The sequence below is a fragment of the Manis javanica genome, chromosome 5 (genome assembly GCF_040802235.1).
Source record: "Manis javanica isolate MJ-LG chromosome 5, MJ_LKY, whole genome shotgun sequence".
NCBI classification, from domain to species: Eukaryota; Metazoa; Chordata; class Mammalia; order Pholidota; family Manidae; genus Manis; species Manis javanica.
In genome coordinates this window covers 162,460,216-162,487,676 of record NC_133160.1, presented here as the reverse complement: position 1 = coordinate 162,487,676, position 27,461 = coordinate 162,460,216, and the positions used below count along the sequence as shown (strand labels likewise).

General features: G+C 48.2%; 1 protein-coding gene across 7 annotated transcripts in view; it reads right to left on the bottom strand.

Annotated features, from left to right (window-relative positions):
• PROM1 (prominin 1) overlaps positions 1–26,008 on the bottom strand; it is a 115,544-nt gene extending 89,536 nt beyond the window's left edge. The window contains exons 1-2 of one of the 7 annotated variants that reach the window (XM_073237813.1): positions 25,984–26,008; positions 1,000–1,432 (exon numbers count right to left, since the gene is read on the bottom strand). In XM_073237813.1, coding sequence (XP_073093914.1) covers positions 1,000–1,219 — 220 coding nt within the window. In that variant the 5' untranslated portion in view covers positions 1,220–1,432; positions 25,984–26,008. Of the gene's footprint in view, positions 1–999; positions 1,433–6,053; positions 6,335–6,678; positions 6,822–7,076; positions 7,239–7,581; positions 7,694–21,778; positions 21,987–25,983 lie in introns of those variants that run through there. The other 6 variants (XM_073237814.1, XM_073237807.1, XM_073237810.1 and 3 more) reach the window with 6 other exon arrangements.
• Positions 26,009–27,461: the final 1,453 nt, after the last annotated feature.

Genomic DNA, 27,461 nt, shown 5'->3' with positions numbered 1-27,461 from the left:
CTGGATAGATATTTAAACTAACAAAAAATTGAGAACTACACTTCAAATAATTTCAATTGCTTACTCTGAGACAAATATTTTTAAAAACCTTCAATATGAATGTATTTTAATGAAAATCTATAAACTGTCCATAAAATAAACAAACACTGATGTTCACTAAATACATTCTGTCTCTCTCTCTCTCACACACACACACACACACACACACACACACACACACAAATAAGCCTGTTGTAACCTGACCAGTTCAGGAAAATGATAAGATCACTACCAATTTTATAATTTTTAGCAATCAATGATCATATTCAAATCTTTGGAGTTTAAATAACAAGTTCGCAATAAAGCTAACATCAAGTCAATAAAAATGTCGACTGCTAAACCCTAAGAGCAGACACTTCCCATAGACCATCTACGTTTTCATAATCCTATTCCTGAAAAAGCCCCCCCACCAAAGACTTCCCCTCTGTACTGCTGAGAAAGAGAGGCAGCGGTTAAGGCCGTGGTGGAGTGTATAAAGAATCACAGCACGATGCCATAAACGTTCTGGCCGAAGTTACTCAGGTAGACAGTTCTGGCCTCGCCCCAAGCCAGGTCACAACTGCATTTTGCGGTGGGTGGAGGAGAGCTAAGTGCTGGCATAGCCATGAGGGATAATTATTAACTTCTCATTTGGTGATGGAGTATTTGCTTTTCCACCCTAATTTTCACCTTTAGTATGTACTGGAAGAAGGATAAAGAATTGGAAAACCCGCACAGCAACACAGTTTGATTTCATTTCTTAACAATCACATTCCTGACACCCTATTTAACCTGGTACAAGTTTTCTTAAGTTCGGTCCAAATACTTTCTGCTCCCGTGCAAGTCAATCACCTTGAACGTCATACTTTAAAGCACTGAATATACTAAGTATTGGTTACATTGTTATTAACAAACAAGATTGTGTGTACATGTGTGTGTGTTTGGAGATGAATCCTATCTTTTCCTGTGCTGGGCACTTACCTTCCGGGAAAGCATTGGGCTGCACCACGTGGAGAAAGAGATGCACCATTTGAAAGAGAATGCCAATGGGTCCAGCTTTATGATAGTCTTGGGTCTCATAGTTCGGGGCGGGCAACACCAAGTCCAGGGCATCACCACTCTTTGTGGGCGACGGCAGCCTCTCTGAAATGGTATTCCCAAACAGCTCCAGCAGCAGCAGGAAGCCGAGTACAGGGGCCATAGCTAGCAAGAGCCCCCAAACATGAGGAAGAGCTGGGGGCGTCTGGCCTCAGAGGTTCGGGAATCCTGGGCGAAGACAGGAGCATGCGTTTTGCTAGAGAAGAGGTGCGGCGGGGACCGTGCGTGCGTGTGGAGTCCTCGGTATTCTGGCAGGGCTGGCCTGTACTGATGGTCTCAGGAGTGCGCGGGGGCTCAGCGGCTCAAGGCACCATCCCTGTGGGAGAAAAAGAGCAGATCACCAACCCTGCCAGCGCCAGGCACCCCCTGAGTGAGCAAGTGGAGGCTGCAGCACCTTAGAGCAGCCCTCCCCCTAATCCGTTGTCACCCAGCCTGCTTAGAACCTGCTTAGAACTGCAGAGCCCTCAGGCGGGGGAGGGGCCACACTCAGCACAGAAGCCCTTGGAGGGTTCAGGAAACCCCCGGATGGTGTAGGAAGGCCGTGCAGGCTCAAGAACTAACATTTATTGGCACTTACTATACCCAGACATGGCTCTACATGCCTTTATAGGGTGGACCTTGTTTAAAGCATTATCCCACTTCACAGATGAGAAAACTGACCCAGGGAGGAATTCATGACTTGTCTGAAGTCACGGCTGCATAATGGTGGGGCCAGAATTGAAACCCAGTAGATCCCCTCAGAGCCCAAGCTGTAACCACAGCCCCAGACACTCCCCCGACTGCCTCCCTCTCAGGCCCCAGGAACAGACAGACTGGATGCTTATTTTTTCTCCAAGTTTCTGTTGCCGTCTCTGTCTCTGGATAGATATCTTACCTGCCTTTTACTCTTCAGGGGTGTTCACTGACCTTATTTCAGACATCTCCCTATCCACACCTCACCACCAACCCAAAGTAGAGGAGCATGGGGTCAAACTCTTTAAGGCTGTGACACTAGAATTGATCTTTCTAACACCCTCACCAGGTAAGCCTGATAGAAACCTCTGCCTCCAGGTGGCCACCTGAACAACTAGGGGGCAGGACAATGACAAGCGGGGCAGAGGGAGACTCCCGTTCACCGCTGGAGAAAGGAAGAGAGAAACAGGAATGTTAAAAGCAGCTACCAATCCAGCATCCAGGGTGGGAAGGGTCCCAGAGTGCCTCCAGGGTGGACCCGGTCCTCCTTGAGGTTCTGTCTCCAGAACTGAACACAAGGCAGGAACACAGCCAGGGCTCAGCAGGTACTGCTGAATAGAAAACCAGATAAGCCACAGTAACTGCTGCTTATGCCATTGCACGAAGCAAAGTGAATCACAACCGAACCTACCAGAAGAGCTCACATGCTCCATTCAGCCTCCCTGTTCAGGGGTCACACACACACCCTGATCTTACTTTGCACAGTAGATAAAACACTAACTTTCCAAATAAGGACAGGGTGATCCTGAAACACAGAGATTGGGTGGTGGGGGGTCATCAAGAAAGGGACACATTGTACAAGGGGCCAGAGGACCCACCATCTACATTCCACTGAGTCAAAAAAGTTCCAGACCATAGGTGGGTCTGCATAGCTATCTGGATGAGGATGTTTATTCATATGCAATCCCCTGAGATGCTGCCTCATGTCCTAAGTCCCATCCCATCCTAGTTCTGCACTGGACTACAGACAGAATGACTCTAAGCTCTCCCTTTATCAAATCAGGGCCTCCGGGTCCCCAGAGGCTCCCAGTGCCAACCTTGTTAACTCCAAGCTTCTGTGTTGGCTTCTTCACCTCACCCACTGACACACCAGGACTGGAAGGGCCATCTCCTGCCATGGCTGCTGTAAACATCCCATCTTCGGGCCCTGAAGTACTCTAGCCTTTCACTGGTTCTCATAGAAAATCACTACTGTGCACATTGAAGCACAAGCCTGCTCTCTGCTCAATCTTCAAATCATTTCCAGAAAGAACAAATGAGAAAGGAACAAAACAAGTTAGCTATTGCAAGGCCACTTTCTGGAAGTTTCCAGGGCAGCAGTGTAGGAAGAAGAAATGAAAGGAGAGAGTGCGTGTGATTATTCAGATAGGACTGCTCTCCTTTGTTCAGGTAGGCGCACGCACGCACACACACGCACACACACCACCAACACTCACACTCCACATACACACAACACACACTGACACACACCATGCACACATACACTATACACCTATGCTACATATACACACACCATGCACACTCATAAAAATACTCAGTACACACACTTGCACACACCACACACATCTTGTTTTCTGCAGAAGGACAGGCAAGGAGCACAGCAGCTGGAAGGATTAAAGGCTCAGCTGCTCAGAAAGGCTGACTTCCTGATAATGCCACCAAGCCTCAGCCAGGGATGGGGAGAAACACAGCAGGAGAGACATGGCAGAAGGCACTTGGGAAAGTGAGGACTAATTCCTTTAGATTTCAGTGCATCTTGCTCCAAAGTGTGGGTCCCTCTTGAACTGTAGAATAAATTTTAAGAAAATATTAAAATCTCAGTATTTATGAAACATACAATTGATAAAAGTCAAGCCAAAAATGAGGAGTTTTTCTTCTCAGTTTTAATTGGCTGGGCCAGAAGAGCCGGTCTGGGTCCTTACCTATTATGCCCCACTGGTTAGCAACTGGGATTCTCCAGGAAATGCCAGCGTGAAATTCTAGAAAGCCCTCCTGGTCCAACAGCTGTTAGCATAAAATGCGTGTTTCTTTAAAATGCAGATTATCAGACTTAACTTGGGAAGATGAGGCCCATTAGGCTGTGTTTTTAACATTCTTCCCTGGTGACTGAATCTTAAGACAACTCAGGTTTGAGAACTGGCATGACACTGCTCCTCACTAACTATGCCACTTCCCAAAGGCACCTTCGGCTTCCAAAACGCAGCTAAGACAAAAGGTAAAAGCTGCCCAAAGCCCTTCCTATATTTCCTGAGCCGATTGATCCCAGGTGTGGTGTGGGGTCCCTGATTTATGATTCTCTGTACCGCCAGCCTGCACCCATGGGCCCTCAATAAGGATTGTTGAAATCAAAGATGCGGGATAGAGGATGGACACAAAATGGTCATTTGCTGGTTTAAGGGGTGCAGATTCCTGATTTCCACTCCAAATGGTCTGAGTTCAAACTGGGAAAGGAGTCCAACATGACTTTTAAGCAAATACCTAACGTGATTCTGAGCCCGGAGGGCAGAGAATATCACTTCTGTGAATGGTGGTTTGAAAGCAAATATTGTGACCATCCAGCTCCACTTCTCTTGATGGAATTTCTTTTAAAAGGATCTTTGTAGTGGATGTTTGTCATTCGGGGTATTTGGGGACAGGTCAGTGGAGTAGGGGCTGCCCAATTTCTGAGCCCACCTTTGTGAGTCCTGTGGCAGCAGGCCTGCCTATCATGGGAAGGCCAGCTGAGGCACCCAACCTCTGCGCTGGGGTCAAGCTCAGCCAATCAGCTGCTTCCTCCGGGGCTTGTGCTCGGAGCAACGCTCTCAAGTACAGGCAGTTTCTAACTCATTCTAGTGATGGTGGTAATGCCAGCATCACATCGAGTCCAGCCATTGCTATGCATCATTCAGGGGTCCTCTTGCATGTCCAGAGTCCCACTCCCGTGGGCTCCTGAGCCTGGCTGGCCAGCTTTCTTGTCACTTCTCTAAGCCACCCAGAACCCAATCCCTTTTCTGCTAAAATTGCCCCTAACTGGCTTCTATCATTTGTAACACAGCATCCTGGCCCTTACCAAACCTAGATATAGCTCTTGGCTCCCCGCAAAACCTATTCCTTTCATATTTTGAACAGTATAACAAAACAATAGTTGGTTTTAAGTTTTATTACTTTCAATCTGTCCTCTGATACACTTGGTTACTTCACTGTACTGAAACACAGAGAAACAATAGTCTGGAATGGAAATCATAAGGAAGTTCATGAAAAAATAATTGTGGGACACAGGAAGACAACAAAACTAACCTAAACAGCTGCTGAAGAGTCAGCAGTGCAAACTTTTGAGACAGGGCAGGTGTCCTGTTCCACTGAACTCTGTGATGGGAAGCTATCGCTTATGTTCTCCCAGCTTTCCTCTACTCATCTGGGAAATGCGGTTTGGAATAGTTTTGGAGGACTGGGGACCCAATAGGCATAGCACCGGGTACACAGCTGGCAGCCAATAAAGGGGCAGTACCCACCCCCCGCCCAGCACCCACGCTCCCAACTCCAACTCCCCTAGGATCAGCAGGACAGGCAGGACAGCTCTGAGGATACTGCAAGAGAAAATTCACAGATGAGAAAAGAAAAATAAGTGACTAACTTCACACAAGTTGAACCATACGACGTTATCCACAGTCAAGTCAACTTTGAGCCACAAAAACGGCAATTTCACATGGTTCATCCCAACGCAGAATTGCTGACGTTGGTTTCTCCAGTAGCATCTGTTGGGGCGGGGGCGTTCCAGGACCTAATCCTACAACTGCCTATCTTGGCAAAGGTCAGCCGCCACCCACAGGAACCCGGAAAACCTTTCTCGAGCAAAGCCGGCAGGACAAAGGTCAGCAGCCCCACTGGCTGCAGGCGCAACCTGTTGCTGCAGTAAACTTAGGGCGCCGGCTTCCCCGGCCTTTCCCTGCAACCCACCGCCAGGCGGGGACCCTCCGTCCTCGCTCCCTCCTGGGAAGGAGCCCCTCTCCGGCGGCGGGACACAAAAGAATGGGCGGCAGGCAGGCGCGGGAAGCAGGAGCCTTAAGGAATTCGCCGCCGCGGGGGGAGGGGTTCTGCAGTCACGGGGTGCCCCCGGCGGGTCGGCGCGGATCTCGGCGCCAGGAAGCAGACGGTCCCGAGCGGTACCCGCCTCCCCAGGATCGGATCCCCTGCTATACTCTTCGCGGGCTTTTGGGGAAACTGACCTTGGGCCTCCAACTGTCTCGCACCCCGAAACTCTTTCCTCTGTCTGCGCTTCCCTTTGTTGTCCCGGCCGGCGCCGGCAAGCACCGAACATCTACGAGCTGTGTATCTAAAGAAGGCTGCCGTTGTTCCAGCCAGAGGTGCGTGCGCTCTTCCACTGGCGCGAGGAGACGGCTCCCAAGGCACCCCCAAAGTTTCCTCTGGCTGCGGCCGGTTGCACGATCTCCCCCACTTGGCAAACCCGAGACAGGTGACCCGTTTCCATTCCCAGCCGGAGGCTCAGTGGCCCGCCCCCGGTGCCACCCCTCGCACTCCCTTAACCGCAGAACAGTTCCCCAGGCCGCGGACCAGCCTCCCCCCGGTCCGCCGCCCGGCCGGAGTGCAAGCCCGCGGCCAGAGGGGTCCCGGGCCCGCTTACACTCCCACGGCCCACTTGTGCCCAGAACCTGGCGAGCCACCGTCGGCGGCTCCCTCCCCTGGAGGAAAGACCCACCATGCGGCACCCCGACAGCCCGCAAAGTTTGCGAGCGTCCACGCCCCGCCGGCAACTCCCGCCGGCCAGGCTCCCGGACCTCCCCATCCGCCCTGCAGCCCCTCCGGCTCCCTGGCCGCTCTCGGGGCACTTACCACCTGCAGCGGGGCCTGGGAGCAGAGGGGCGTGGAGCGAGCCCCCGCATGCCCCATTCCCCGCCCTCGGCCTTCTGGAAGCGGGGCGCTGAGTCCCCGCCGACTCCGCAGACGCCTCCCGGGCTCCGAGTGAGGACGCGGCCACTCACCGCGCGCCCCGAGCTGCTCCCGCCTAGGCCCTCGCGGCCGCGTCGGCCCGACCCAGCTCATGAATGATTTATGAACCGGCTGGGAGGACCACCCGGACGGCTTCCGGAGGGGCCTGGGGCGCCTAGACCTCTGGCAGCCGCCGGGAGCCGACCCGGGGCGCTAGCGGGGACCTGTTGCGCCCCCCCGACGCCGGCCGAGATGTGCGGGTGCCGCGGCGGGAACCGCAGCGCTGCCGTGCATGCACTCACCCGCAGCGGCGAGCGGGGCGCGCGGCCAGGTGCCCGGCGGGGTCGGGCTCAGTATTTTAAAGATAGCTGAGCCGGAGGCTCCGGATACGCTGCCACGTGCACCCCATCCCGGGCAGCGCCGCCGGTCGCCCCGGGGCGCCCATCGAGACCCGGGCTGCAGCCTCTTCCCGGGGCCGGAGGCTTGCCGCCCGAGACGCCCTTCTCGCCGCACCCCCGCCCCCTGGGCCGGGCAGAGCCCTCCACGTGGAAGGCCGCTTCCCTAAAAACTTCCCCTCTCTCTGGTTCCAACTCAGGGGTGCCTCAGCTGACTCCCCATGCCGCTTTAGGAGCTTCTACTGCCACTTCCCAAAACATTTTTTTGTTAACTTACCAATATAAAACAAAACCCAAATCATTTACTCCCTGAGTATGTGCCAATCACAATGCCAGTGGCGGTAGCATTTCTCCCGAACATACACGCAGGCATCGCTACAGCACAGCACGAAACACGCGGCGCTATACTCACTTCACGTGGGCCTCCCGGGGCTGTGAATTGCCTGATATCCCCACAATCCACCAGGCTGCTAAGCTGAGCAGTGGAACACTTCTGCCAGAAGTAATCACTCCCGCTTCTAACTGCACGCACCGGTGTGCACCTCAAGGCTCACTAACCACTTCCTGTCTTGAACTGAGAATACTGTCTGATAGGAAAAATAACATTTGTGGAAGAGAAGCTCCTTTAGAACGGTATCTAGCACAGTAGGTATTTAATGTTTGCGATATGGGTGAATGGACGGATGGATGGACAGATGGACAATTGAATGACAGGCAAGAGTTATTTACTCAGTAGCTCTTTGACTTACCCCAGAATCTAGGATAAAACAGATGCTGGAAAGAGCATTGTTTGATTTGACGTTTAAATTGATCTTGAATGTGAGTATTTCAGGACAACAAATGCTACTTCAGGAAACTTCTGAAAATTACACTACAGACATGGCAAGGTTAGGTGGTACTCCTGGGCCTCGAATCAGGCCTGCTGTTTCCTCCTCTGAAGCCCCTGCTGGTCAGGAGCCTCTCCAGAGGCCCCAGCCCTGCTCCAAGGGAGCCCTTGGGGTGGGAGTGAGCTCTCTCCTGACAACTGCTGGCTCTGACCTGCCTCAAATTTGGGCCCTGTCCCTTTTTATCACTGTAACTTCGACTGCTAAGTCTCGATGACCCTCAGTTTCCTTGTCTGCAAAATGAAGAAAATCGTGTCTCAGAGCACATTTTGTTCCTAATAATAGCAATGACAACAGGAGCCATAGTGTTGAGAGCTAGCACTGCATGAATGTCCACTGCCATGAGGCGCTATGCCAAGTGTTTTAAAGGCATTATTTTATGTGTTTTAGCAACAGTGACAGTATATTACTATCTCCACCTTCAAGAAAAGGCTGAAACAGCTTCAGTAGTTTGCTCAAGGTCACAGAGGTAGGAGGTTAAGTGAAGCACTGAATTTGAACCCAGATCCGGCCTCCAGAGCCCATGATTGTCCTAACACAAGTGCACTGAAAGATAACATAAAATCCTCTCAGGCCTGTGCTCCCCCCCAGACAATGTAGCAGGACACTCCAGCACTGGATGGAAAAGGGTGGCCATCTGTCTTCCTGTAGGCACTGAATGCTTTAACTGTTTTTATCCATTTTCACACTCCCCCCAACACCTACACTACCTGGACTATTGTAGGTGTTCAATAAGTGAAAGAATAAATAATAAACACAGAACACAATATTAAGAGCAGCCTTAGGCAGACAGTGACAGGACTTAATGATTTGTTCTGTTCAATTTGGCCTGGAGTCCTAATGCTGAAGTTCCACTATTTAGCACAACTGAACTTCTATGTCATCTGTTATATGCAAAGCCAGAGGGGTGACATCATTCCCATACAGACAGTCATTAGATGCAAAAATTAGGTCTCCCTTTCTGAAATCACTCCTCGTGCTTCCTGTGCATATGAAATCTACACATCAGTCAGCATGGCATTCTAGAAAGAGCCAGGAGATTCATTCAGGTTCTCTCACTAACTGCCAGCGTGGTGCCTGGTAAGTCAGGCAATCCACCCTGGGCTGCACATTGCTCTTCTCGCTCTACTAGCCGTGCTCAGTGACCACACAGGGCTAGAGGCTACCATTTTGGACAGGACAGATACAGGACATTTCCATCATCTCAGAAAGGTCCACTGGAGAGTGCTGGGTTAAACAGTGGATCATAATAAAGGAGAAATTAAAACAGGACTGGGATAAGAAACTTCAGTTTCAACATATGTTACCAGGATTATGTGGCATTAGAAATGAAGTACTGATTGAGAATGATTATTGTCACTCAACAATCCTCAGTCTTTGACAGGAGATTCCTTATAAAGGACTTTGGTTATTTTTCTCGGAATCTCTGACACTAAAACAAAATGGCTAGCGAGTATATTAATTCTAGTTAGCCCAGTAATTTCTACTGTGGATAACTATGTTCCAAAACAATAATGTGTTTATGTGACCAACAAACATGGCAGCATATGATCCTTTAGAAAAACAGGGTTGTACCGTCTCAGTATCCACTGCCCTGCCTTCTGAGGACTGAAATTCGTTAAGAGACAGCCAAGGAGAGAGGGAGAAGGAAACAGAGAAAGAGACAGAGACAGAGATTGTTCTAAACAGAAATTCCACCAGTTTTGAAGATGGCTTTATGTAAGCCGGGGTTCTCCTGTAAGTTTTACTCATGATTTCCTGCTCATCTTGCTTTTTCCCCTTGCCTCTGAGCTTAGATGCCAAAAGTAGCATTGCCCATGTTTAATAACCAAAAATCAACACAGCATTCTTTTTCTACTTCAAGAGCCTTTAGGTGAGATTTGTAACTCATCCCTCAAGCCCACTGCATACACCAAAGGCAGAGGAAGAAAATTTCAATCCAGTCTATTCAAGAGGGGAAAGAGAGAGAAGGGGACAGAGCAAGGCCAGTGCCTCAGAACTTGGATTCTGACAGTGAAACCCAGGAAGTCGGAAAACCCCACCCCACTTTGATAGGCGCAGGTGTGAGGTAGTTTTATATTTTATGTACTGGCTCCGTCTTCTAGTAGCTGTTTCAAATAAATGCCTTGTCTCTAGGGCTGGCTTTCATCTGCACCTTTCCCTCTGACATCATTTTTAACATGCATTAACTCAAATGGGGCTTCCTAATTTGTCTTTAGCAACCAGATGGAAAAAATGAGGGTAGCAGAAAGGCATAGAATTAGAAAACATTAGAATTCTCCATCTCATTTCCTCATGGAAGGTGAGGCTCTTTCCATCTACATGGAAAGATTGCAGGGGAAGGCAGGCAGGAAAATTCCACAATTTCTGATTCTATAGTTGTCAGCTTTTATCATGTCCCAAAAGAGAGTCACCCAGGAACTTGTAATGTATCCACCAGCAAAACTTATATGTCTGCAAAGCAGTGTTCCCCCCGCACCCCCCAGAATAATTACTGTTACCACTTTCCTCTAAAGAACAGTAAGTTTCACTTACCCTCCTTATCATCATCTGAAAGAACTTATTAGGCATCTGTTACTCATTCGTTCATTCATTCATTCAGTAATATTTACTCAGCACCCACTATAGGATTAGTCTCCAGTTACTTTGACCCAAGACATACTTAGAAGAAAAAGAAATTTTATCAAACTCTGTCTGTCCAGTTATTTAGGCCTCACATATTTCCCTCACTGGAACTTTTTTGAAATGCATTATCTGAAAAAATCTCTTTTGCTTCATACTTTATCTGCTCTACCTAAACTATCATCATATATTTATTTTAAACCCAGTAAACCTTCTGCTAATTAAAACACTCTTCATTTTTGCCAGCAGGTGTTAAATTGGAGTCCCATCCATCCTTGAAGGCATTATGCTCAGGGAAATAAGACAGAGAAAGACAAACGCTGTCTGATTTCACTTATATGTGGAATCTAATAAAACCAAATTCACAGAAACAAGGATCAGATTTGCGGATGCCAGGGGCAGGGGCTATGGGGTAGGGGAATTAGGTGAAGATGGTCAAAGGTACAAATTTGTAGTTGTAAGATAAATTAGTTCTGGGGATGTCATGTACAGCACGGTGACTATAGTTAATACTACTTTATTATCTATTTGCAAGTTGTCATGACAGCAGATCTTGAACGTTCTCATCACAAGCAAAAACTATTTTGTAACTATGGGAGATGATGGATGTTAACTAAACTTATTGGGGTGATCATTTCAGAATATATACAAATATCAAATCATCATGTCCTATACCTGAAACTAACACAATAGTGTATGTCAATTATATCCTAATAAAATTGAAAAACATAAAATAAAATGAAAGCTATGTAATACAACACAAAAAAAGTTATAGTTCCATCCAACTACTTATACTAGAGAGTGAAAAAGGAGCTATTCTTTGGGGTACAGTGGGGAAAGCATGGGGTGTGGAGGCTGAGCAAACCTGGGAAAAAGGGCTAACTTGGCTCCTCCATTCACACACTCATTCATTCATTCGTTCTCTCTTTTGTTTCTTATACATTCATCCAGTAAACGCTGACTGAGCACCTTCTGTGGACCAGACTGGACAAAGAGTTATGGCAGAGAACAATACAAAGGGGACCCCTGCACTCCCAGAGCTTATCCCCTTACAGAGGAGAACATGAAACATGAAAACCACCAAATTAATCGCATTTGCTGTACACCATTTAACAAGTTACTTAGCCCCTCTGAACTTCAGCTTCCTCACCCATTGAAATAAAAGGTTTTACAAAGATTAAATGAGATGACGTATGTAACATACCTAGCACACAGTAGACAATAATGGCAGCTATTATTTCTGCTCTTTCTATTTTTCTGTCAAACTCTCACCTCTACCAAGATTCCTGCCAACTTTTCTTCCAAACCCACCCCTTCAGCAAACCCATTTACAGCATCTTTGACTCAAGGCTCCAAGGAACTGCTAGGGACAAAGGGAAGCATATTTAGCAGTTAGATTACAATAAGCTTCTTTTGAGTGTTGAGATTTTGTTTTTTGTGCACAGAGTGCATAAAAGGTAATTGTTTTTTAATTAATAGGCTTGAGATCTTGAAGATCAAGGAATATGGCTGGGAAGCAGATTCAAATGTTCACAGAATGTGGGTCTCCCCTCCACCCTCAGGGTTTGAGTGGAATGACCTCACCCATGAAAGGTCAGGGAGCCTGGAGGAAGGCCCAGCTGAGTGGGGCCCATGTGCAGGAACTGTGCGTGGAGATGAGAAGAAAGAGCCAAACTGTGGCATCCCTTCCAATAATCTGAGTAAAATCTGAGGGAGATTTCCAAAGCAGTTTTTACTACAGAAGGAAGGAAAATTACAAACAAAGTGAGAAAACTGTTCTAGATCAGGGGATTTTAACCTCAGTGCTCTTGACATTTGGGGCCAGATAGTTCCTGTTTGTGGGACATTGCGGGACAGTCAACAGCATCCCTCACTCTGCCCACCCGGTGTAAGTAGCACCGTCCAAAACCTCAAGTCAAATATTTTTTTGTCATAGGAGAAATTACTGAGATTGGGTAGAATTTTATCAGATGTATTAAAGAAGGAGTCCTTAGTATCAATTTTGGCAGATGCTAAGGATCGTGGTCATGAATTGAAGCATATCCACGCACTCAGGCCACTGACCCTTTACGTCGCCTACCTGCCCCTGGAGGAACCAGCCCTCATGTTAACTCTGCACCACCCCAATGACAGCGCGCCCTGGAAGGATTGCAAAGTGACGGTACTAGCACTTGCAGAAACTCAACATTTTGCTTATAAGTTTGAGCATACAAGCATTTGGAAAAAAGATGAGGGCTTTTAATATTTCCCATGGCCTGAAGAGAAGGTGCCTGACACATTACAGGGCTTCAGCGAATCTCAGAAGAAAACAAAATAAGTGAAACTATAAGCTCAGAACAAGACAAATAAATATAGTAACAGAAAAAGTGTGCTAACAGGTGGGCGAAGCACACCCACAGAGCAGCTTTGTGCACTAGTTGCTGCCATTTATTGACTATCTACTGTCTGTCAAGCACTGAGCAGAGTACATTCTCTTATTGAATGAAATCCTACCAAGGGGGCATTTTACCCCCATTTCCCAGAGAAGGAAAATGAGGCTCGCAGAACCGGGCTGTACTTTGTTAGCTCTGTAAGAATTACAGGTACCATTTGTCAAGGTGACCATTCTCTAAACGTTTCATTTACTATTTAAGATAATCCTAGGGAGCAGGTATTATCCAAGCAATCTGAATAAACGTCATTGAGTATCTGTTATGTGCCAGGAGGGTGCTAGGTGGCAGGGACACCATACCAGACAGTCCCTGTCCTGGTGGAGTGTACAGTCTATGAGGGAAAGCAGCCACTAACAAAAACTCATAGGTGGCATGATTTGTTTCAAAATCCCATTTGGAAGCTTTTACCACAGGAATGCAGATGGCAGCCTTCAGACCTAGGACTAGAAATAAAGACCATTTCCCAGGGAACTTTTAATGAAGATCTAACCTGTGTCAGGCAAGCTATGTCTTCGGTGCTTAGAAATCACAGAGGCGATTTCATCCCAATGACACTGTGTAGACCTGGCCGCCTACATGCTGTAGATGCACAACTAAGCTCTACTAAATGGCAAATAATTATGGTGGAAAAAAAGTTATAATAGTAATTTGAAAAGAAAATGTAAGGGAAAGAACAAAAACAAAATCCTGAATCTGTTGGAATGCAACAAAGCAATGATCATAAACTGGAAAAACTGATCTGAGGTTAGAAGGTTCTAGAGATTAAACTGGGACAAAAACAGAGTTATAGACTTGTGAAAGGTAATGGTAGAATGAGCATCTTTTTAACAGACATTTCAGAAGCCACTTAACAATGTGGCAAGGTGCTAAGATGCAAACCCAGAAAGAGGATTTACTGCTTTTACAGTTACCTGCCTTGAAGTGGGGGGAGGGGGGCAAGAAAAATAAAATTAAGGTTGAATTTTCAGGGAAAAATCCCCTGGGAAGAATGCCTATACATTGTAAGGAATGCAAATGAACATTGTGAACATGGACTGAAGTCAAATTTAAGTCAGTAAAATTATTGAAGCTGGGTAATAGGTATCAAGGGTTCTGTTTTGTGCTGGTTTGAAATTTTCCACTATAAAAAGGTTAAAAAATGAGAGAGAGTGAATAGCTGGCATTTTGGGAAGTGGGAAGTGGCACTGAAGCCTGCCTTGAGCTGCAGGGAGGATTGGGGGCTGCTGGGGTTGAGGCCCAAGGGCTGACGTGAATGTGGGGTGAAAGACTGGTTAGCAACCAAGGAGAGAGAGCCGTCACCATCTCTTCCTGCCTCGTTTTATCACCTTAGTTCTTATGGAAGGAAAATGGTAAATGCCTCAAAAGTTTAATAAGTAAGGACCAGCAAAGGATGTGAAGTTAGTCCCACTCGGTTACGGCCCAGACAGGAACATGGGCTCTGGAATCAGCCAAGCTGGGTTTGAATTTCACCCTGGCACACCTAATTCCTGGCCACCCTGGACGGGCTGCCCAGCTCCTGTGAGCCTCAGTTTTCTCACCTGTAAAATGGCACCAACACTGTTTAAACTGCTGGATTTTGAGAGCATGAGTGACATAAAGCCTGTATGGTGCCCACCCATCGGAGGGCTCCGGTTAGAGCCAGTTCTCTCCTTCTGACCACTCCACCTCAGACTGTATGCAGGGCTGGCGGGTGAGCCTTCTTTAGACTCCTACCCTGCTCTCTCTCATCTCACCATCTGTGGCCGCTTGGGTGAGCTGGATAAAGTGATATCTGAAGACACGGGAGCTGCGGGTTACGGGATGGCTCTGATACGTGCCCTCTATCCCCCTGCCCCAGGAAGGCAGCTGTTTGGTAGAACTGTACTGTGGAGTGTAAGGGGGCTACATCATCTCCGCAGTTCATCACCACCGTGTCCGAATGTGTCCGACTGACCCTCACGTGCACCAAGAGAACTAGAACACGTCTGAAAGGGAAACCAAGTTAGTATTCTTCCTCTTGCTGTTTTCCAAAAAAATACAGGTTTGTTCCTTCTCCAGAGTTTTCCATTTTAATTAATGGCTCTAAGTTGTCTCCCAGGAGAGAAATTCACCCTTACCCCTGTTAAGTATATGTCATGTGTTGAGCTGACTTACATGCACCCCCTTTGCTGGCTGGGACAAACTCCCATTTGTGGGGAATAGAGTGGGTTACAATCCCGCACCTCCTACCACAAAAGCCCAAAGATCGTCCTCGCATCCCTGTCATGCACCCACGGCATGGCCCTACCCAAGCCTGGCCAGTGGGTCACTCTGCCTGTGACTTTGACTCTGGGTGGGTAATGCAGCAAATAGGGGCCAATCAGACCATCAGAGGGTCCCAGGTGGTGGTGGGCAGTACCAGGTGCCAGCAGCTATGTCCTGACCAGGCTGTGCCCACTGCCCTTGGTTCTGATTCTGTTCTCTAGCCTCCTGACAAGGCCAGGAGCCATCTAACACCTTTCTGATTTGTTCCTTTTCTGACTAAGACTGGCCAGAGTTGTTTTCTGTTGACACCTCATTGACGAATCCACCACATTCACCACCTCCCTCTCCTTCACTGTCCAGTACATGCCCTCCTCTCCATTCTCATGGTGGCAGGGCTAACTCACCACACAGCTTGTATGTTTGAAGTTGCTGCCTCTGAGCAAATTGCTGGGGGCTGGGACTAGGGGAAGGTGAGTCAGGGAATCATGAGACTGCAGGGTCAGATCCTGTCTTTACTTAACATTTTGAGATTTGTTCATAATAGAGTTTTGGGCATAAATGTAGATTTTTTTTAAATGGATTAAAACATTAAGTATCTTGCTGGCTTTATATAATATTGCTTGGAAGCTACCAGAGCTCACACACACATTTCCCTTTGTTCACCAAATGAGTTTTTAGTATAGTTTTGTATAGTCAGTTGGAGATGATCACCAGCAAATCCAGCACTCAAGAATATGCCATCTTGTGAGGGAAACAGCTAAACGCCACTCTGAATTCTAGACACTTCAACAGAGGGAGAGAATGAGGCAAATACAGGCATGAAGAAGACAAAGAATGCTCATTCAATCCCGGGGGTGGGGGGTAGGGGGGGCAGGAGGAACTTCCCAGGGACCACGGTGCTCACGCTAAGTGTTTGGAATGAGAAGTTCACCAAACGGAGAACAAGGACATTCGAGAAAAGGAACCAGCATGCCCGGATGTATTCACATCCAGTCAATTAAATCATGGGGCTGGATGGCAATGCGCCTGGAACACAACATTAGAGAAAATGAATGATGAGAGATGAATCTAGAGCAGGAGGTTGGAAGGGGTCAGGATGTGAAGAGGTTCATCTGCCATGCTGAGGAATCTAGACCACCTACAGGCAATGGGGGAACCATCCCAGGTCGTAGAGCAGAGGTGTAATAGTGTGACATTAGTTTTAGGAAGACCTCCTGGAAGGACTGCTGGGGAGGAGACAGGTGCACGGCATGCAGGGAGGGGAGCCTAACAGGACCTACTGCGCATGGGTGCTCAGGGGCGGGTTTATGAGGGTCTTGGTCTCCTGTTAGGCCTTTTCCTGTAGGTTGAAGGGCTCAGACCTTTAGCATAATCTATTATCTCTAACCTTTCTTTATTTTGCCTCTCTCTTCACAACTGCTGGTGAGAAAAGTGTAATTATTTTATGTGAGAAACATCTTCTAGCCTTAACATCCTGGGCCTACAAAATTAAGTTTCACTTACATTTATGTCCCAGTTAGAAAAACTCCATTTTGCCCATCTCCACCTACCTAAGCAGGAAATCAGATGCCACCTAAAGTACCTATGAGCTATTTCTGGGAGTGCCCAAGGGAGTGCTTCCTACCCAGCCTGTCATGGACAGTCACCCCCCACTCAGACCCAGCATGCTCCTAGGCTCCTGCTCTGACAGCCGTGCCCACAGTCTCCCCAAGGAAGGCTTTCTGCTGCCCAGCAGACACACCAGCATCCTTGCCACCATCACCTCCAAATTTGTACAGAGCCCTGAGAACCTGGAGCTCCAAGGTACTGCATAGATCTGGGGAGTGTGGCCTCCTGCCCAAATTTGGTATAAAATTTGGAGCTCCAAATAGCTATGAATATGCCTAAAAATTCATAAGAGTGAACTGTTCCATCAGCTCCCTGATCTTTCACCTCTGATCAGAAGAGCCCCAACCCCCAAGACCCCCATGTGAGCGGGCAGGGAAGAGGCTCAGTGCCAAGTGCTCCCCTGTCCTGCAGGCCCCTGGCTCCCTGCGGCAGATGGGGAAGCATGACATGGAACTGGCATGGAGCTCAGCCCAAGGCAGCCTCAGAAGATCTGCTGCCTGCACACCGCACATCAGGGCCTGCTGCCCTTTCCCTGTTACACATCACTGGAATGTTAGATTCCTGCAAACTGTCAGTTCTGCAAGTAGTAGTCTTTATCTGTTTTGTTCACAAATATCCCATGAGCCTAGAACTGTGCCTAGCACAAAGTAGGCACTCAATTAATATATGCTGAATGAATGTATATGGTGTAGGTGCCCTAACCTGGGTTCAAATCCTGCAATGCGTTGGCTGAGTCACTTCAGACTAGTCACTTTACCTCTCTGAACCCGTTTCCTCACTGTAAATGGACTTAAACAGTGCCACAGTGCCCCCCCCCACCCAGGTATTTTAGAAGTAAAGTGAGGTATACATTAATACACAGAGAAAATTAATTGTGACCCTAAATAGAGTACTTGGCACCTAATGGATGCTGATTTCTTTTCCTTCTTTCTTCTCTTCTCACTCCCATCCTTTTTTCTGCAGATATTTATTGCAAACCTTCCACATGTGCCAGACATTGCCCCAAGTGATCGGGACACAGTAGGGAAGAAGACAGAGGAGGGCCAGAGCTTACTGTCTAGTTTGGAAGACAGGAAAATCTGTACACAAATGAACACTTCGTATGGCACTAAGAACTACGGAGAAAATCAAATTTAAAAAAAGTAAATGGCCAGGCCAATGTTTCTGAAGTCACATCCTGATTTTCATATAGTGGAAATCCCTTTAGCCCAGGTCTGTGGACCGATGCTACGTGCAAACTAGGCTCAGGAGCTGGAAGCTCTAAACCTGGCTGTGCCTCTAGATGGATACACAGACTCGGGGAGCTACCTGCTGCCTCTGGGCCTCAGTCCTCTCATCCGAGAACAGAAGCTCTGAGATTCTTCCCATCATCCAGTGGTCTGTGATTCATTCCCCACCAGTGGGGAGCTTGTGTGAGATTGTGATTCTAGGACTCTTAATACTTAAATTTAGGAAATGACTGTTCAATTACTTGTGAATAGACACCCTGTCATGCTGGTTGACAGCTTTGTTACTCAGTCCATCCTGAGTCTTCAATTAGAGCCAGGAAAGCCTGCAGTGTCACTCAGGGTTAGTGTCTAGATATCATTAAGAGGCTTGTAAGAGCTTAGATTAAGCTCCCAGCTACCCTTCTCTGAGTCAGCTTCCATTCTGCACCAGCTTTCTGGATGCTCCTTGGAGCCACACACACGACAGATGACTCTGCGTGCCGTGTTCCAAAGACATTTTGAGTAACTATGCACTTGGGGGGCATTGCTCCACAGCTCCAGGTTCTACAAACCCTTTTTGATATGATAAGTATGTTCCCTGCAGGATCAGCTCCAGGTGAAAATGTGACATAGGTATGGAAGGAAGAACAAGACTTTGGGGCCAAACAGACCTGGGTTCAAAGCCTACATCTACCGCATGATGTGTGATTCTGGCCTCTTGTCTGATCTCAGAACTTCAGTGTTACTGTCAACAAAATGGGAATAACAGCACTTATTTCAGAGTTGTTACGAGGATTTTGTGAAAGAACATGATTGGGGGAGTATTGCTGAAGCCATGTCCAGATTTTCATTGAAGTGGAAATACCTTTATTGCTCATAACTATTCCCTCCAGGCGACTTATGGGAAGCCACTCCGTGTTGCTCTGGGGATTCCCTGCCCCCCGCCTGCACCCTGTGCCCTCCATTCTCCACCCCAGGTTGGCAATCTGCCTCTTCCTCATTCTCCGTTTGTTCCACATGGGCCCCTGGGGCATTCATAGACTTGGGGAGTATCGCTTTCTCCTTGGGGACACCCTCTGTTAAAAGGATATAACCAATAATGTGGGTTAATGTTCCCAAATTAACTTGCCAGGTCTCAGAACTTCTCACCCCAGATCTCATCACAGGCTCGTGGCATTCCTGTTGTGTATCCCGGGCTCACCCAGTAAGGTCCTTCTTCCTCTCTTACACCTGGGCCATGGGGGTGAGGGGACCGGTGACCCCGAGTCTGGCCAGCGCCTGTGCATTGGCCCTTCTGCCCTCAGTGAGGCCGGTGGGCTGGGGGCTGCTGCTCACCCGCATGGCTGTCCTGTGCTGGGCTGCTGATGATTTTCTACACCCTTGAAGGCATTTGGAGACAGGGGAGCGCCTCTCTCCTTAATGTTGCCTCTGTTAAAGGGACACCAGACTAGCGCTGCCCATCCTTCTCCTGAGGGCATTTTGATGAAATGTGCCTCCTGGTTATACCCACCACTGCCCCTCTCTGTAGAATGCAGGTGCGAGGCCCCCTGAAACTGGGCAGGACCAAATGACCAGGGGAAGGCACCACCTGATGATCCCCACTCCAACCCCGGCCCAGCTTGTCTCCTGTCCTTCTCTGCCCCAGTGAAGTTATCTCCCCTCTGGCTATGGCCTTCCAGGGACTCGCCCACCACTGCACCAGCCATGCCCACCCTGGGGCCAGTCCCAGCGTTGCCATTGACTTTGTCTCCAGCTTTCTGCATCTGCACCAGCCACCCACCCATGAGGGAACAGCCTCCAAGAGACTGTGTATATCCACCTGTTACATTAGAGGACTTCCAAGTGTGTCCTGGAGGCAGACAGCCTGGTATTTCCTAATCATGTCACCTGAACAAATTGTGAGGCTATTCAGTGAATTAATGCACAAAAAGACTTGTGCAGGGCTGGACATTTATTATTTTTCAGCAGGCATTTATTGGGCATCTGTCACACACTGGCTGGCATCTCCTCTGATGTCACAGCATCGGCCACTAGGGGATGAGTGATTACATCTCAGGTCTCTCTGCCTCAAAACCACTGCTTTGCCCAGGCCACACGCGTCTCTGTCTTTTCAGACAGGAGGAAGAAAGGAGGACTTAAAACAGGTCAAGCACACCCTCTCTCCTCTCAGGGTCAGCACTGAGCCGGGGCTCAGCTGCTCCGGTTTCTAGGATATGATTTAGGCACTCCCTCAACTCTGACTTCAGAGTCAGCAAGAGGCCATGGAGACCAGCGTTGCCAGTCACCCTCCACAAAGGCTCCCTGCTTCAGAACCACTGGTGTCAGTAAAGCGACCCCCCTGGGTCTCCCAGCTCCTGGGCACCCCCGTGGCTCAGGTTGGAGTGAGGTCACTGGGCTTCCCAGAGAGCACCCGGCCCAATGGTTCCCAATCTCTAGCCCACCCATCACTGAGAGCTGGGCACAGGGATTCCCCATTAAAACCCAATGTAACCCAAATAAACCTGGGTCTTCCACCCCTAAAGGCTTGCCTTAGCATCCGTGCCATGCACAACTGCCCTCACATCTGCCTCCAGAACGCCCTGCGTGGTGGCCGTGGCCAGTCTCCTGAGGGACATGGAGACGTCACCAGCGCAGGGTGGGCCAGTGCAGCCTCCACCTGTTCCCTCCCCTCTCACACAGCCACACTCTAATCTTCCCCATCTGCTCTCTTCTTTCCACAAGCCCCTGTTCTCAGGGCCCTTGCTGCTGGTGGCAGAGCAGGGGATGGGACTCACTAGGCTGGAGCTGGAGGGGGAAGATGAGGACCAAGGATGCCAGAATCCTCAGCTCAAGGGTCTTTCCTTCAGTCTCACAGGAGTGGAAAATAGGATAGCTGGGGAAAGCCCAGACTGGGCCCCTTGGCCATGGAATGAGAGGCGGTGGGGAGGGGTGGGGAGCATTCGGACTGTCTGGCTCCATGACCTGGGACAAATCACTTGCTCTCTCCAAGTCTCAGGTTCTACTCTGTAAAACAAGCAGCATAACAGTAATGTGTATATTACATGCTAATACTTGACAAAAACCTTTTTAACCCTTCATTACCAGACACGTCCTCCCACAGGGCTCACAGCCTAAGAGTGGGTCCCTCACTGTGATGCATGGAGCCCAAGGGTTTGCACAGGCCGTGGTCTGGCTCCCCAGCCTGTGCGAGGTTGAGAGAGAATACCGAGATGCCAGTCACACATGGTGGGCTACAAAATCAGATTTTCATTTAAGAAAATTCTCTGCCCCAACTCAACATTTAAAAATGACTGGCTTAGGAAAGAACATGGCCTTAACTAGTATTCAAATAGCACATAAGTATTAAGGATTTGGCCCAGACAGCTCCTTGTCCCCCAACACCCATTCTCCCCTTCTTCTTTTACTCTGAGATCTTGAACTAAGCAGTGAGCATGGCCTCCTTCAGTGACTAACACCTTTCCCAGCCTACCCTGGGGCTAGGTGTGCCCATAAATTCTGGCCAAACATAATTCTGCAGGTGTGGCACGCATAATCTCTGGGAAATGTCCTTAGAGGACATTAGTTAGGGTTCTCCAGAGAACCGGAACCAGTAGGGTATCTACATAGAGATTTACTTCAAGGAATTGGCTCACATGATTACAGAGGCTGAGAAGTTCCACGATCTGCCATCTGCAGGCTGGAGCCCCGAGGAAAGCTGGTGGTGCTGTCAGTCAGTCTGGGTCCGCAGGCCTGAGGAGCCAGGCAGCTGCTACAGTAAATCTCAGCCCATGAGCAAGAGAAGATGGACTGAAGTGTCCCAGGCCAAGCAGGAAAAATAGGAGTGAAGTCCTCCTTCCTTCACCTTTTGTTCTAGCCAGGCTCTCAGAGATTGGACAATACCCAGTCACACTGGGCAGGACAGTCTACTTTACAGATTCAAATGCTAATCTCACCAGGAAGCACACTCACAGACACACCCAAAAACAATGTTTAATCTAGGCACCTATAGCCCATCATGTTGACACAGAAAATTAACCACCACAGGGAAAACATACAGCCCTCTTCATCTCTTCCTCCCACCCGCTGGCTAGAGTCGGCACTGACGGCTAGAGCTCCAGCAGCCACCTTAGGCCAGCAGCTGACCTTGAAAACGGAAGGCAGGCACAGCCACACAGCAGCCCAGAAGGAACAGTGGACTCCAGCCCTATGCTGGCTTCCTTCTGCCACTGTGATCACGGGTGACAAATAAACCTCTATGTGGCTTATGCTGCTGTGGTTTTCGGTTTTTCTGCTACTTTAGCCAAACTTCCTCATAACTAATAAAATGCCAATATATCATTTTCAATAGAAGATAGTGGGTTCTTTGGGGGTTTCTTTATTGGCCATTCATTTCTACCTTTATCAGTGTAATGTGTTTATTAGTATGATGTGGCTCCTCCCACCAAGCACAGACTCTTCATTCAGGAAAGGTTTAGCTGTAGTTGCTACACAGTGGTTAGAGAGAACAAGAGGCTGGGAGGAGGGGGGACAAATTCCCAACCCAGGGCCGACCAACCATTCCTCCCTGCCTTGCGTTTGTCTGTTCTTTCATCTACCCAACGCTGACCGATTGTGCGCCGGGTACTAAGCTCATCTCACTTAATCCTCACCGACAACACAATGATGGAGGCGTCACTCCCATTTTCCCGATTAGGAAACAGGTTCTGGGAGGTAAGAAAATGGCTGAATGAGAGTGTCTGCGTCCCTTGACTCCGCACTGATTATTTTTTCAATCATCAAACCTATTTCTGTTTGATTAGTGGGAACTCCTCTTCAGTGTCCCGTGGATTTACTCCAACAAGGCAGCAAATGAAACAGTCTGGAAAGTGCCCTGTTCCAGGATCAGGAGGAGAAGAGGGTAGGGTTGGTTTGTCAATTAACTCCTGCCTTTTGAGTGCCTACCATGTGCCATGCATTGCTCTTGGGGTGGTGTTTTGGGGTCACCTTTACTCTGAAGTGTGAGTGAGCATCACAGTTTTCTGTGCAGAGTCCACCTTGCTCTGGCACACTCCTGTGGTTCAGAAAGAAAAATATCAGCCAGGGGCACAGAGAGCTGGGTCTGGTTCCATCTCTACCAGCTGTGTGCCTTCAGATAACCTGTTAACCTCTCTGAGCCTCTGCCTCTCCTTTCAGGGCCATTGAGAGTGTCCCCACCTTTGCTTCGGCTCTTTTTAGGGAATCCCGCATTTAGACTTAGTCGGTGCTCATCAGGGCAGTGCTATTTAGAGTGGCGCAGACATCACACACTCAGGGGAAATTAAGGAACCTTCCGTTAGGCCCCCAAAATAATTCACATAAATAAATACCAAGCTTCAGTTACAGTTTCTTTTTATAAAAGGGAGGAGATGTTTGAGGAGGAGCTGTTAGGGTTGAAATAATCAGTGTAATAGTGATTTTACTTCCTCCTTGACCATCTCTTTTGGGACCCTCCTGTGAGAAGTGGTCCCATTGAAACATGTTTCTAAAACTTAGTTGGTGATAAGAATCACCAGCTCTTGACAAACCACACACACAGGGCCTGGACCCCATGTCACCCTTGATGCTGTGGTGCTGCTGTGTGAGGCCAGGAAAAAGTACCCAGGGCCCAGGAGGCCCTGGTGGTCAGATGAATCTGGGGAGCATCTGCAGGGCAGGTAGCTTGGAAAAGGCACACGGTGTCTGATCCTCCCTTTTTATCATTGGAAAAATCAAAGGCCAGAAAAATGAAGTGGCTCATTCATGAGCTGGAGCTAAATAAGCTAAGACTTGAGCTCAAGTCCTGAGGCTATAAGGAGGTTGGAATCAGAAGGGTGAACCCAGATCTTCCCGCTTATTAGCTGTGTTATCTTGGGTAAGTGTTCTGCTCAGCTCACACTTTACTAATTATCAAGGAATCCTGTTACATGCCTGACTGTGCCCCGGGCCCAGGTGCTCATGGGTGAACGAGAGAAACCAACGTGCCCTGCATATTCCAGAGCCCAGAGGGGAAGCCACCAAATAGCAGGGATCCCCGAAGGTGAGGAAGCTGCCAGGGTGGAGGTAGCCTGCGAGGGACCCCACACACCTGGCTGGGTCTGTTGGGGACGAGAGTGGCTCCTCTGAGTAAAGATGGTTAAGGCTGTGAAGGGAAGACATGAAAGGCTGAGGAACATGAGGACTCAGGAGAGGAGCCCATAGGCAGCAGGGCAGACGGGGGACTTGGGAAGGGAGGCCGACGCAGCTCGTGCGGGATCTCGTCTGCCCCACGTACTCTCTCCGACAGGCAAAGAGAAGTCACTCAGAGATTCTAGGTGGTCATGATGCCATCCAATTTTTGAGGGTACATCCTTGAGCCACTGAATAAGGGGTCATATTCCCCCCTCTGCACTCCCAGGCCTTCCTGTGGTCTAATTCTCCACCCACGGGCCAGAGCAATGCGTTCACAATGGAAACCAGATTCCCGTCACTCTTTTGCTTAAAAGCCCCTGGTGGTCCCCATCTCAACCTATACTCAGAACAACATCCAACGTGCCCAGCGTGGCCTGTAATAACCTGCCACGCCCTCCCTGGGTCCCGCAGTGGGCCCCAGACACCGGCACGCCTCCCCACAGGCTGCACCCTGCTGGGCCTGGCCCCAGTGCCACACAGCTCTGAGGCAGGTGTCCACTGCACTGTCATTGCCGCCCCTTGGGAACCAGCATTAGCTTCCCTTTGGGACCCTGTCACCTGTCACCCTATAGACTGATTTGTCCATGTCTTCCTTGTCTGCTCCCACCATTAGGAGGTGAGCTCCACGGCAGCGGGGGCTTGGTGTCTGTTCACTGCCGTTTCCCTAGGGTTGGGCACGGAGCCAGCAGTCCGTACCCATCAGTGTTGGGTGAATGGCTGAGTAATGCCTATCTCACATGTTCACTGAGAACTGGAATAGTAGAAGTGCTGAATCCGTAGTTTCAGGGGCAGTGAGTTCTTAGCAAGTAGAAGCTTCCTTGTTTCTTTCTACCCCATTCTCCCTCCTTCCAGACTCCCATTTAGAAGACCCTCCCAGGGCACTGTTCATCTGGGTCCCCAGTGGGCCCACTAGGCCCTCTGCCCTGACTGCCCACACCAGCTCTGTTCCTGAATGACCTCCCTGTCCTGTGCTACCTGGTGCTGGCTTGGCTGCGTCCCCAGAGGAGTCAGGGTGTGCCAGAGTTACCATGCGCTGTGGCCAAGAGTTTGGAGGTTGGCAGCTCTTGGACCTAGTCTTGGTCCTGCTGCCCCTGGACCTTGTGAGGTCAGGGCCTGGGTGTGACCATCATGCCTGGGTAGTGTCAAATGTGTGCCTGGGCATGTAAAGAAAGGGGCCATTTATCAGGGACAGAAAAAACAAAACCCTTTGACTGATGGCTTCTTTTCTCCTGACCTTAACCAAATAGACTTTTAATCTGAGGGTGTCCCCAGCTGTGTGGACTTAAGGATCACATGCAGAAAGCCTGCTGACTGCCCCTTCCTACAACCTAACTGCAAGATTCACAGACATGGCGCAGCAGACCGTAGTGAGGGGCCCAGGCAGTGTTGCGGGAAGCCTCTGAACTCTTCACTTCCTACTCAGAACTCCCAGGGATTTAAGTAATAAATGGGGACATGTGACAGACTCTCTAAGAAGGCAGAATTGTAAGCTGCCAAGGGGTCTTTAAAATCACCTAGTTCAGGTGCGTTGAACTTAAGGCTCCTGGCTGGCTAAGGAGTTTGGACCCTGGGCGTTGACCTTGTATGCAAAATATGTGGCTCTCTGCATTTTTGCAGACAGAGGCTTTGTTGCTTTCTTTCGGACTCTCGGAACCAGCCTGCATAAATGGCCCAGAGATGAGAAATAACTGACCTGTGATGGCAGCGTGGACAGCGTCTCAGCCTTCTGCTGTTCCCAGGAGCTCCATCTGCCAGGTCACCAGCACTGTTTACAACAAAACAAGGGTCAGATAAATAACAGCATATGCAGAAAAAATAAAAACCAAGCTTAGAAAACACAAAATAAAGCAAAAAGAAACACACCAACAAATCAGCCATGATCGTCTCTGGGAGCAGTGGGACAAAAGTCTTTTTCTTTTCCATTTTTAAAATTTTTTTTCTCTTTTCCAGATTTTCTATAAAAAAGCATTTACTCCTTTATCATTAAAAGAAGAAAACCTTCTTTAAAGAAAAAAAATATTTTCTATAATTATAAAAAATTTATTTTTATAATTGAATAGAAGAATCTCTACCCAGCCCCTCTATATATATATATATATATATATATATATATATATATATATATATATATATAAGGTTTATAAATTTTTTCTATTGTTCAAGTTCATAGGTGATAAATTTCGATAACCAACTTTTCTGGGAAAAAAGCTCAAAATTAAAAAATGCATTCATTTTCACTCTGGAAGTTTTTAGGTTAAGGAATTCATGGAAATGCTTTCAAGAACAGTTTTCACGTTCTGATAAGTTCCATTAAATGGCAGAATATATTACTTAGAAAGATTTTTTTTATGGACAGTTTTATTTCATTTAAACCAGTGTTAAGTTTTATTTCTTCAGGGAATGAGCCAAATTTGCCCTGAGATGCCACTCCAGGGCAACCCTCTTATTTTTCTATTCTTAGCTTCAATGGAGATTTTTGAAATGTAAATTTTAAACTATGGCTTCAGTTGAAGAGGCCAAGGTGATAGCTACTGAACTCAGTAATTATAAGATTTCCTAGAATAAATTTAACTGGCACACAAATACTTAGGATCAGCTGTTATTGTTGTTATAAATAACTCTCTTGCCTTTTCAAGCCCTGGTGAGCTATGCTAGTTGTTCTGGTCTCCATAAAAGTGTGTATTAGGCATCACCAGTTTATGGGACCTCATTGTAGCCAATGTTTCTGATTCACCTGGGGCAGACGTCTATGGAGCTCAGTCTCCTCACTCAAAAAGAAGACAATATGAAGTTATTTTCCACCTGAACAAAGTGCATTCTGTTTTTATTTACCTTTTGTTGTTAGAATCAGGTTTACAAATCCATGCCTATTTATGTCTATCTGTGTCATCCTCTAGAATTCCACACTGAATTTATAGGAATAAAAATTACTTAACTGAATATAAGCCATTTGTTTTTAAGTATGTGAGCCTGACTTTAAACCCTGGTTCTGTCCCTTACTGGCTGTGTGATCCTGGGCAGCTCACACAACTTCTCTGAGTCTCATTTGTAAAACAGAGCTGGTAATACACATCCTGTAAGACTGCAGGTTTTGCAAATAAGGGTTTTGGGAAATAAAGTATGCAATGGCATTATTAGCACAGTGCCAATTCTCAGAAGAGATTATCAATT